The sequence below is a fragment of the Camelina sativa genome, chromosome 7 (genome assembly GCF_030686135.1).
Source record: "Camelina sativa cultivar CO46 ecotype springtype chromosome 7, ASM3068613v1".
NCBI classification, from domain to species: Eukaryota; Viridiplantae; Streptophyta; class Magnoliopsida; order Brassicales; family Brassicaceae; genus Camelina; species Camelina sativa.
The window spans coordinates 4,320,913-4,333,990 of NC_141886.1; the positions used below are offsets into that span (position 1 = coordinate 4,320,913).

Consider the following 13,078-nt stretch of genomic DNA (forward strand, 5'->3'; position numbering starts at 1 on the left):
ATCATTTCAAAGTAATTTCATTATCATAACAATGAAGAGTTAATACATAATTTTCTCAATATTTTATGTACTACAATTAATATCAAATTTCTTATACTTTAGCCTAAAAATTCTAAAACTAAAGACTCTGAATCTCAAAAGTAACTAAAATTTCTATTGAATATCATATCAATTTTTAATGTTAAAAACAAAAAATATATTTATTAATATTTTAAATATTATTACGTATCCTCGCGCATAGTACATGATAATATAAATATTTGAGTTGGCATGCTTTACACATAAAGATATAAAGAAAATTATATATTTTAAAACTATTAAAGCGATATCAAAATCCCAAAAATGGTATTTTTGTTAGTGGGAACTAGGAAGACTTAAATCATAAACTTCCAAAATCTAAAATATATTACTTAAGCACTAAACTACTATGAATTTGTTAAACAACAATTTGTTTTTCAAAGTAAAACGTCTATTAGCTCTTCTTTTTGAATTTAACATTACTAGTTGCAATATTTACAAAACATTTTTATGAAAAGATTGTGTAATTTTGGGTTCATTTTAAAATGAAATAATGTTATTTGCATGTTAACGTGTTGTGCAAAAAGTCTTGCTCAATCAATCTTGTTTTGATGCCCATAGAAATCCCCATAGTGATCTTACCTCAGAAGCACCAACAGCTAGGCGTTTCATGTAATCATTAGTTACATGCTGCTTGGCAGTTCCAGTGACAGGATCATGGTGCTGCGCAATCCCTAAAGCATCCCCAAGACAGCAAGTGTTTGGACCTCCAGATTTCTTGCCCACCAGAAATTCAAGTTGCCTTGCGTTGCGGCCTATTTGGGAGAGAAAAGAAAGAAAGAAAGAAAAAAGCCAAAATGCAAGGCCATGTTCATGTTAGAATTTTAACTAGGAAAAGCGAAATGGGACTCCAGGAAGCAGTTTAAGAGCAGGACGGCTGGAGAAGTAGCCAGTCCAGTAAGCATATGCACGAGTAGAGAAAGTAAGATGTTGAAGGTAGGAATGTAAAATTTTTTCAGTCAAGCCACTCACGGGAAAAAGTCATCAGTCTTGAGAGGCCAAGTAACATTGGCATCATTCTTGGCATCAACAAGAGAGATGGTGTGGAGAGTGGAGTACAAGCGTTTGACACGGCCATCCTGTGGAATTGTGAATGGGATTGATGAGAGAATCGAGTCTTCAAGACAGCAAGATTGATTGAGCAAGAGATATCAAAACCTTGTTAAAATAATAGAGAATCAATCATGTTAACATAATGAAATTATGTTATTTGCATTTTGAACCTTGTTTCATTCCAAATAAAACGTGTTGACAGCAAAAGTCTCATCTCGAGATGCATGAGAAGCTTGCCATTCCAGAAGCTGAGTGGCCACTAGCTATCCTTCAGTTGTGTGCTTTGAATCACCTTCCTTGAAGAAATGCTAGCTTGTGCTGAAGAAGCCAACGTAATCTTTACTAACACAGCATCCGAGACACCATTGTTCTTGAAGGAGCACGTAGAGATGCTACCTCCTCCTTCTCCGGCAGATGGAGATACAGATAATCCGAGGGCTCTTTGTTGATTTCTCTGTTCCTAGAAACGTTGATTCTTGTGTTGCTGAATTAGACGGTGCACGAGTTTACAACGTGGATGACCTCAAGGAAGACAAGGCGAAGAAAGCAATGGAACTCAGGTTATAATAACAGAGGAATCAAAAATGTTTGAAGCGGGGAGGTATTCGTTGCAGAGGGTTCCAACAATCAAGAAATTAAGAAGCAAAGCAGATAGAATTAGAGCATGTTGTGATTGATGTACTTAGCTTGCATAACAAGTCCAAAAATATTTCCATTAAAAAACAGACTATTACATACATACATATTTATTATATACCCAAAAATTGTATATCCAGATCCCTCCATCTAAGCCTAGAGTCCTTAAACTTCTTTCCCTAATTGTTCCATTATCTTTCCTTCATATCATCTTCACTATCCACAACTTATATTTATCTATGTACAAATACACAAGACAAGGTCCTACCAAACCAGCATCAAACAGCCTCTTGCACAGCCCCATATATGCTTCAATATCTCTCGGCCGTTGGATCTTCCTTGTCATTCCTTGCATCACAGCCACTCGATCAATATACTCTGGATGCAAGCCAGAGTCGATCATCTTTATCAATGTCTCTGCAGCCTCTTCAAAGTGCCCTCCTTTCACATACCCTCTGAGCAACCAAGACAGAGTCTTCTTCTTTCTCTTAGATCCCATGAACTCAACTCGCGTCAGAAGCCGCGAAACGGCATCAACCTCCTTCTGCGAAGCGCAGATGGCTATAACAATGTCGTGGAGCTCAGCTTCCGGTTCTCTCCCAGCAAGTTTCATCTTCCAAAGCTGTTTCTCTGCTTCTGGTCCACGTCCTGCACATATGTACATAGCGAGGAGCCTCTCGTGAACCACCCCAACAATAGAATCGTCTTGCTGACCTTCCTCAACCGCCCAAGTGGCTAACTGCAATCCACGGGATAATGTTTCTGACTGGTACTTCTCAATGAGTACCCTATCGTGATCATCCATCTCAGCAACATAACCAGCCCGTGTAAAGCGTTTCAACTCGCGTAATGTTTTCCCAAGACTATTCAGCTCTTTCACAATAGCTGTCATCGCAATTAGATAGCTGTAAGCTTCTGGCTTTAGCCCTGAAACTCTTAACTCAACAACCAAATCAACTGCCTCCTTATACTCTCCATCAACCTGATATAAACAAAAGACATATCCACATTAACAATGCTAACCACAATAAAAACGATAAGTAACAAGAGGGTACCATCCATATCACATCTCTTTAATCTCAAATCCACCAAACTTGCAAAGAATATGTAAAAAGTTCAAAACTTTACCATCAGTTTCCAAGCAAGATACCCAACAGGTCCACCTTTTCTACCTTCAGAACCACCAACAACACTATAACCAAACCCATCTCTCCTCCTCAAAACCTCCTTAACAAACAAAACCGCACTTTCTTTCTTCCCCATCTCACAATACAAAGCAATCACCTTTTCCATCATACTAAAACCAGGTTTTAAACCAACACAATCCATCTCAATCAATAAGTCGAACACTTGGTCTGCACCACACTCATCCAGTATCAATTTCTTAACCCAACCACACATAATCGAAACCATCAGCTCCATCATCTCTTCATCAACTCTATCTTCCTTTTTCAACCATTCAAACACTTCTAAAGTACACCAAGAGTCTCTACCTTCTTGTGCGAAGTAGACAAGCATCAATTGCAACTCTCGTGAAGATAACCTATGATTCATCTCCTCGAGGATATCTGATGGCTCTCTAGTCATCCTCTCTAACTCCTCAATCGCTTCGAAAAAGCCTTCTCCTATTCCATCCTCTGCTTCTTCTTCTTCCTCGCTTGTGATGAACTGGTCTAGCTCCACGGAACGTGACAGTTTCAAGTCTCGAAATTTCCCAGCGGAGTAGTTTGATTTCAGATTGCAGCTGATTCGGGAACTGGGTTTTACGCCGTGGGTTTGATAAAGTCGTCGGAGATAAATCGGCGGCGAGAAGATTAGGTTTAGTTGGGTCAACGAAGCAAATCCACGAGCATAAGCCATAATAATCGGATTAAAAAGCTTTAGTTTTTTTTTTCTTGGAGAAAGCTTTAAAGTCAAAAACTTTGAAACTCAAAGGCTTTAAAGATTCTAATTTTAGTGATTTCTGGGAAAGAAGACACCATGAGAGTAGAAACTAAGATAATCCATGGAATTATCAATAAGGAACCTTACAAGTGAGGAAGACAATGAAAGGATAACAGACAAATGAAAAAAAAAAAAAAACTTAATTGATTTATTTAGTTAAATGAAGGGTTGAGATTTGAGTGGCTTATTTAATCCAACGGTGGAGATTTGAGTCCGCCGTTTCAACTAGAGGCTACGAAGCGCTTACGTGTCATGGCGAGTTCATCGTGCCGCTTCAGAGCTCCCAGCAGATGCTGAACCCAGTGAAGAGACGTTTCTACCCATGCATATAACTAAAAACGTTGTTGTTTATCGTTCGATTTTTATTTATTTCATAATTTAATTTTGGTTGGTTGCACAAAATAAAAATTAATTGGGTTGAAGTAATTTCTATATTATTTAGATTAAGATGCTAATTTCTCTGATTTGTGGATGTCTCCGTCAATTTGGCCACTCGGCTATATAAGAATAACAAAGGGTCAAAATGGAATTTTATTGAACAGCTACTATGTTGGCCAAGTTGAAGACTTGAAATATGGACAACTGGACAAAGGGGTTATATTTGACTTTATACAACGTTGTAAACGAGACAAATATATTTATGGGTCTATGTGGGTCTGGTATGGGCTTTGCTAATTTTTTTTTAAGGCCTTTAATAAGAACCGAACGAATAAAATATTTCTGAACAACTTACGTTTTTGACGTTTATATTTTATAATATAAGACCCCCATTTTGATGTGTTGTAAAATAGATACACGATTCAGATTTTGAGTATTAAAAATGGGTAAAGATAATACTTTATGTATTTTTTTTTTTTTTGCATCAAAGAAATCCCAAAATTGCTTACTGTAGTTTAATGAATTTGTCTCATTTTCATTTATTTAAATATTAAAAAAAATAAATGATTTGAACATAAAAAAAAAAACACTTTTTGAGATGTAACCTGTTTTTATTATGATTGTTACAAGACACACTAACAAAAACTAAACTTAATAATTGGAAGTCCAAAATTTTAGTTTTCATTTGATAAAGTTACCCGCTCGCATTAAATAAATCGCACATCTTGTGTAACAAATTTTGAAAAATGTAGCATTATTATAAAGTGTTCAAAAAAAACAAGCAATCTTGTTTTCGTTGCTATTTTATACCCGAATTTTACCAAAGGTTCTCATTGTACAAAAATACTCTAAAATATTAAAAGAGTTCTTAATTTCTGATGTACTAAAGATTCTTGAAAACTAACTTTAAATTTTTTTCTCAAAGCTAATTTTCATCAAAAATAATAAATAATAAATAAATAAAAATAATCTCAAAGCTTTCTTTAACTTGAAAGCCATTAATTCGTCGTAATCTGTCCTTTGTGTCTTTTCATAAATCCGAGGATATTATTCTCCAATAAACTTGTGCTCCATGTCAATTGTCCAGTCTGTTGTGGTTGTGGACCATCACTCCTAAAAACGCAACAACGTTACGAAATACATTGCATAAAGATGAGAATATATAATCAAACAAATTAAAAAAGAAAATTGCTAATCTTTATTGAGTTACGTATTCGTTTTGGCTTTGGTTAGTTTAAGTTAGCGAACATATGATTCGTTCTCGACTCCTTCTCTCCACTCCCAAAACATCTCCCAATCATATTGTTATATTACTTCGCTTTTGGTCTGCCAACCTTTTATTTTAGTTTGGTAACAATAAAAGACGTAAACTGATACATATTTTCTGAATGTAATAACGTTGACATGCATTGAATTGACCAAAAACATTTGGCAATATGACTGCTATCAACACGTACGTGGGATGAGCTATGTCGATCCATAAAGCTTGCACATTAATTATTATCAAACCAACGCGTCCATAATCAACGGATATAACGATTCACAAATAAACAATGTATATGGAAACATAATTAAGAAACAACAATGAGTGGAAGTGGATACAGTCAAAATGTAAAAATTTCGACATGGAGTGTACTAATACCTACAAAAACTTTAAATGAATAAATATACATAAGTATGTATATATTCTGATGATTAAACCACATATAGCTAACTTAGAAATGCTAATCAATCGATCAACCAAAAGATAACTTCCACAATTTTCATTTGGTCTGGCTCAGCAAACATTGGTGGCTGTCTGGCTGATGAACTCGACAAAGATTGCTTTCTTTTATATGAAGGAGGAATTTTAGACTATCATTTCTAAATTATCAGAATGTTTACTACAACATGATTTCCTTCATTATTGTTTTGGACCAAACTTTCGGATTTATTTTATTTTTGCTGTGGAGGTTGTAAATTGTAAAAAAACAATATCAAAATAGAAGGCAGAACTACGTACCAACATAATAATGCATACAAAAATAAAAAGAGAATTGTAAAGGGGCGACAAATGATGAACGAGTGTTCACTTCTCTAGTTGTCGTTATTAGGGACCAAACATAGTCACTTATATTAATCTAAAACTAATCATCCTTTTTAAATATTGTATCTCACTAAAACTTCAATATCTAACAATGGGCCATCTAGACATTTGAACATTCTGATGGTTAAAACTATTTGAACATTCTGATTTAGACTAAAACGGTAAGTATTAGCCAAAATTCTCCACAATTTTTCAATCGGTCAAGACGTCTAACTGATGTTTTATGGTTATTTTTTCTTTGTCTTACACGAATTAGCTCAAATGAAAAAAAAAATACTAAAAACTATATTCAAAATTTATATTAAAAGACAATAAAATAATAATTTCTGATGAATTGGTTAGGAAAACTATTAGCGCCTAACAAAGATTTAGAAAATTTTATTTTCAAAAATGTGAAATTTGTGTAAAAAGATATAAAGAGTTAGGGTTAATCCACTCATTGTCAATTGATTGTGAGTTGGAAATTCATAATAAATCCTTAATTTAACATGGTATCAGAACCTACATGGCCCGTTAATTATTCCAGCTCAGATAAAAGCTCAACCATCTATTAATTGATGGCCAAAAAAAAACTCAATTCTATCGAGATAGCTAAAAAAAAAACATTATCTCGAGAGGGCATGATGGATTATCAAAATTAATAGTTAGAAAAATCATTATCTTGAAAAAAGCATGTGAAAAAAATATAAAATATTAAATTCAATTCACTCATTGCCAATTAATTTTGAATTGGAACCTCGTAACAAAATTAATTTACTAAAACTAATAGCTGGACATGTCTACAACGACTGTAGTCAAATATAAAACGCTTTTAGAAGGTACATTCATAAACGTGGAACAATTACTATCGTATTAAACAATTAAGTCAAAGTTTGCGGATTACTTACCTAAGTTAGAAGGCAGGTCCGCATAAGATAGGGTTTGCCTAAAGTAGTAGCTAGTAGTGTATTGGTTTTACGGATGGTATTTCGTATTTAAAATTTAATTATCCAATAAATAAAATTGTTTACAAAATAATAAATTTATTTTCAATTTTCTTAAATCTTCTTTTAGTCTACAAAATTTATTTTAGATTTCACATAAACTATTTTCCTGGAGTCAATGAAATTGTCAAGTTTTGGTAAACTTTAATGAACTTTACAACTAATATATATACAAAACAATATTAATGAAATGTCTATATTTTTAGTCATCCGGACATTTTATTAACTTCTATATATCTTTGTTCAAAAAAAAAGAAAAAAAAAATATTAACTTCTATATATAAGATTCCACATTAATGTCATTTGATTCTTCTCCTTGTATGAATTGTTTTTTTTTTTTTTTTGAACAAACTCCTTGTATGAATTGTTATCCCTCTTAATTTTCATTTCAACATTTTTCCTCCTTTTATTTCATTTCGATATAGAGGGAGAGAAGGAAAGAGAACGAGAGAGAGAATGGTGGGGCACTGGGAAGAAGAAGTTGATGGGGAGGTGGTGATCAGATGCTACGATGATCGTAGGGACATAATTCAAATGGATCGTGTGGAGAAGAGTTGTGAGATTGGTCACGACGACCAAACTCTTCTCTCCACAGACAGTTTAGGCGATCCGATATGCAGGATCAGAAACAGTCTTCTCTTCACTATGCTGGTTAATTTCTCTCTCTCTCTTGTTATTATTATTCTCTTAACTAAAGACTATTCTTTATTTTAAGATAAAAATCAAACCAGAGGATGAGATGGTTCTCTATTTCAAAAGCCTAAAATTTGTTGAAGAAAAAAAAAGAAGACAAATTTGAACTACAGTAATATAATTTCACATGTAATATTTATATTTTCCCTCGGTTTTTAAAGAGTGTTGTTATGAAATAAGCTTTTTACTTAAATGTTGTTTTAATTTTCGTATTTTCTTAGATTATTTTGATAGATTTATTTATATCAAATATAGAGATGGAATAATTAAGATGTATATTGAGCATGTAAATATATATTAATGGAAATGTTAAAACATCATTTAAAAAATCATAGGTAACAGAACTACTTTATTTAAAACACATGGTTCTATATTAGCCAAACTACTCTAGGGTTTCTTAAACCTTTTTTCTTGGTATGAACGTTAAGGTTTTGTTAATCCTTGAAATGGTTAATTTATTTATGTAAAGTATGTGAAGTGGAGTACTATTAATTGGATCGATATAAATAACGTTTATTAAATTAATGTACCTTAATTAATTAATAGGTGGCAGAAGTTGGGAACAAGGTGGTGGGTTCCATACAAGGCTCAGTAAAGCCAGTGGAGTTTCATGATAAGTCAGTGAGAGTGGGTTACGTTCTTGGTCTCAGAGTTGTGCCTCAGTACCGACGCCGTGGCATTGGCTCGATTCTGGTGAGAAAGCTCGAGGAATGGTTCGGGTCTCATAATGCTGACTATGCTTACATGGCCACTCAAAAGGACAATGAAGCCTCTCTCGGTCTCTTCGTCGGAAAACTTGGCTATAACGTCTTCAGAAACCCCGCAATCCTGGTCAATCCCGTCAACCCTGGTGGCAGTTTAAAACTGCCGTCGGACATCGGAATAAGGATGCTAAAGGTGACTTTACACACATACATTGCGTAATGTTTTTTATATTTAATCCAACCATATCATGAGAAAGTTCAAATGAAGTTCGTATAATTTAATTAGACGTTTTAGTTCGGTTTATATCTTGAATTTCATTCAATATTTAGAATATATAAGATTTTTACCAAATATATATATATATATATATATATATATATCTCGTATATCTAGCGTGAAAATTAAAACCATCATATATAAAATCAGTAATAAGAAATCTACAAAATACATTTATTATATGGTCGTTAAAAAATCAACATTAACAAAAAAAAAATGAAGTGACAGGTGAAAGAAGCCGAGTCGTTGTACCGGACACACGTGGCAGCGACGACGGAGTTTTTCCCGGACGACATAGACAGCATCTTGCGGAACAGGTTAAGTGTCGGGACATGGGTGGCTTACTACAAGAATGACAACATCGGAAGCTGGGCAATGCTTAGTGTTTGGGATAGTAGCAAAGTCTTCAACCTTAGGATCAAGAAATCTCGTTTGAGCTATTTGCTTCTCACTAAAGCTTCCAAGGTTTTTGGTACATTCTTGTCGTTATTTGGAATAAGGTCGTTGCCTGATCTGTTTACTCCATTTGGGTTCTATTTCCTTTACGGGGTTCACGCGGAAGGTCCGTTAAGTGGGAAACTCGTTAGGGCTTTGTGTGAGCACGTTCATAACATGGCTGCGTCAGATGATGCTGGCGCACGTAAAGTCGTGGTGGTGGAGGTTGATGGAGGAAGCAACGGCGAGGATGATGATTCTTTGGGTAGGTGTATTCCACATTGGAAAATGCTTTCATGTGACGATGATATGTGGTGTATCAAGCCGTTGAAATGCGAGGAGGAGATGAATGGTTTGAGTGAGTTTAGCAAAATGTGCTTCAGATTGAAACCTCGGTCTTCGCTCTTTGTGGATCCAAGAGATGTTTAGCTTAGCTAGCTAGCTAATTATCATGGCATGTTTTATCCGAATGATAATTAAAGTTCCGAATTGAATATCAAAATATGCGAATATCATTTTGCTTTCTCCTAAGAATAATGACTAGCTATATATGAAATTATGTCTTCGCTTGATAGTTTTATTGATTTTAAACCTAAGTGTAAGTCTACATTAAAGAGATTGTATGATTGTATCGTCAAATGATGTCTAAACGCTTATATGTAAACCGCCAAAGGCCCAACCGTCAAACCCGACAAAATCAACGTACAGTCATCTATCAACAAAGAACAATCGAACCATCGACTCACAAAACGTTAAGGCAATCAATATATGAATCCAAGACATGTTGTGGGGTTTGGATTTTCATTTTTGCTTAGTATGACATATCAAGAGAAATGAACCCTACATATAGTTATATAATTTATGAGTTTTTGTTTTATTTCTAGATCTATTGTATGATAATTGTTTTCCATTTAAAATCTAGAAAGATTTCCTCAAGTAGGTGCCACCATTTTGTTGTCCTTAGCATTCTTCCAATCTTGTTTGAGCTATAAATTGGTTAAAGAATAGTCTTTTTTCCATATGATTTTGTTTAAAATGATATTTCACAAGAATCAGAGTGTAATCTTGTATTTGTAACCTACATTTTTCTCAATATTGTATGGACTTAAGACGAAGTATTAGTAGAGATTGGTGGTGCCGGTGATGTGGTCCTTTTTATGTTCCCTTTTTATTAGGTTTAAGACCAAATTTTTATTGATGGACCGTCCTCTATCTTAAAGATAGGTATAACTCATTTCCTGATACGTTTAATTACTCCATGTGATGTTCATATGGTTCGCTCAAATTTATATACATTTACATTTTTTTTCATACGTTTACACTTATGTGTATTTAGTCTTACTAAATTAAGTGGATGAAATTATCGTTGAAGTTTTTGTTTTCCTTCTTTGTTTTCTTTTAATGCCAATATGCAGTGGTATTTAAAACATGTTCACAGCCTATATATGTTTATTTTATTTTTCCTTTGTTTCATATAAATTATATTTTCCAATTTGTATGTGTATTTTTTTTTTATAATATTACCCCTCAACATTAGCATAAATATCATGAATATATGGTATGTAGGTCCTCAAATTATTAAATATTTGGTGTATGTATTCAATCGCTTCAATTTTCATTTTGTTAGCAACGCAATAAAATATGCATGACGACAAATATCAAAAGTACTCAAAAGTATCATACTAATTATAACGAAATAATGACTTTATTAGAGCTGAAATAAAACAAACAAATGTTGTTGACACATAATTCATAGACTGAATTCAGTGAGATGCAGATTGAAATTGAATTTAGTGTCGTGATATTCCTAAATCTAACATGGATGTGATTAATATATCTCAGTAAGTGTCTAGTCTCCTTTTAGAATTTAGACCCTAGAGTTGACAAAATTCATAACAAAAATTACAAAATATATCGATTACATTGTAATTAGTGATCTTTACAACTTACATACAGGTGAATATAGATAAATTTTACATAACAGATGCAGAGTGAATATTGGATAAAATAAAGTTGCAAATATTAAACTACATGTTGTATTTATTTTTTTTATCTAAATAGGTGAAATCTGGATTGGTTTTTTGGTTTACAATTTAGACCTAATTCTATATTATATAGATATTGATAATGTACTTCACAATTTAGGAATATGTCAAGTTCATTGGTTAGCCATCTAATGAAACTTCTTAATTCTTTTTTGGTCTTGATAACAAATCTAATGAAATTCTGATCAAACCAATAGACATGCATGTATATATAGTTTTTGTGTGGATATTAAATAGAATCACGCAATCGTACAGTTTTGTTTGTGTGAGGGGCTTCAAATCAGTAATCATAATCTGAAAACCTTAGAAAGATAAAACAGCTCACAGTTAGGTGTTGATGTCCTGTTGTCGAACAAGGAAGGTGAGTGTACTTTATATGCCCCCATCTTTCTGCATAAGTCGAACCAATTATTGGTTCTTTTTTCTCATTTGATTTTATTATTTAAATAGTTTTGGGCTTATTAAATTAATTAATTAAGTACCGTCTTTGCATACCTTTAATAAAAATAAGTATATGGTTATAATTTGTGACACAATAGCTAGAGAATGTGGTGAATTGCAGTGTGGTTTCATCGTACTGAAGATTTTCACAATTTCCGAATTATTAATTCACTTGTGATATTATATGGGATGAAATTATATTCAACGTGTAGATGTTTCTTAATGTAGAGTAACTTTTTCGATTTTATTATATTAACTCGAACTGCGGATCAAGCCTACGAATATATATTTTGTTTTTATGTAAATATTCACTACTTCTAAAAATCAAATTTCCAATTAAAAAAGGAAATATATATATCCTCTCTTTATTTATTCTCAAATTAAGTTAAACAATCGAATGCAAATTATAAGAAAATAACAGAAAAGGAAATGTTGGAAAGAAAATAATAATAATTTTCTTGCCTACTACTATGCATAGTAGCAAACCCATCCTTGTTACTACTATACACCACCGTTGCATGAACCTTTTTTTGAAGACGGCTTCGAGAAACAACTAAAAAGCTTCGAGAAAAAAACCATCTTTCTTGAAATCTGAAAACGATATTCCGTGTAATGGACTTCTTATTAAGGATCTCTACGAGCAATGTAGACTACTTACCCACAAGATACAGTCTAGGGAAGTTTGTTTTTGTATGAAATGTATTGAGGAGAGGTCACCGAGATCGAGTAAAGTTATTCGAACGGTCGACACTCGACATGACTAACCAAAATTGTAGAAATCATGAAGATTATGATTACTAAAGAATTAAAAGAAATTCAAAAAACCTTAGGAAGTTTACCATATAATTTATATTTATCTTAGATTAAGAAACTTAGGTTGATCATGTTTTTACCTAAGTTTTGGATCCCTCTTAAACTTTTTATTAGCAAGCATACTGTAATTCATAATTTTTAATAGTAATCTCGACTATTTGATTATTTTGATGTTTCGGTCTATCACGTCAATTTTTCAATAAAATATTGTATGTACTTTAAAGTGTGCCATGTGACATAATTTTTAGACTTAATAATTACCATATGGGGGAAGTATGGAACATATAAATAAAATATACTGGAAAGTCAGGTCATATACAATCTAGTAAATACTAAATATATAAGGTAACTGAGTAAAAGTAAAATTCAATGAATATAATTCTTATAATCAAATATTATATTCTAAAATAATACATGAGACTAAGAACTTCTCCAACGGGAAGTTTTAAAAGAAGAAAAAAAAAATAAATCAGAAGAAATAAGAAAAAAATTAAGAGGACCTTTTATTTTAT

At 32.9% G+C, this 13,078-nt stretch overlaps 2 protein-coding genes across 2 annotated transcripts; one reads left to right on the forward strand and one right to left on the reverse strand.

Annotated features, from left to right (window-relative positions):
* Positions 1–1,818: 1,818 nt before the first annotated feature.
* Positions 1,819–4,012, reverse strand: LOC104700488 (pentatricopeptide repeat-containing protein At2g30100, chloroplastic). The gene is made up of 2 exons (XM_087456978.1): positions 2,896–4,012; positions 1,819–2,749 (listed from the first exon to the last, which is right to left on the reverse strand). The coding sequence occupies exons 1-2, from the start codon at positions 3,625–3,627 to the stop codon at positions 1,970–1,972; spliced, it is 1,512 nt and encodes a 503-aa protein (XP_087313104.1). The 5' UTR covers positions 3,628–4,012; the 3' UTR covers positions 1,819–1,969.
* Positions 4,013–7,229: 3,217 nt separating this feature from the next.
* On the forward strand, positions 7,230–9,906 carry LOC104700489 (putative N-acetyltransferase HLS1). The gene is made up of 3 exons (XM_010416014.3): positions 7,230–7,809; positions 8,398–8,748; positions 9,061–9,906. Exons 1-3 carry the CDS (start codon positions 7,615–7,617, stop codon positions 9,694–9,696), a joined length of 1,182 nt encoding a protein of 393 aa, XP_010414316.1. The 5' UTR covers positions 7,230–7,614; the 3' UTR covers positions 9,697–9,906.
* The last annotated feature ends 3,172 nt before the right edge of the window (positions 9,907–13,078 follow it).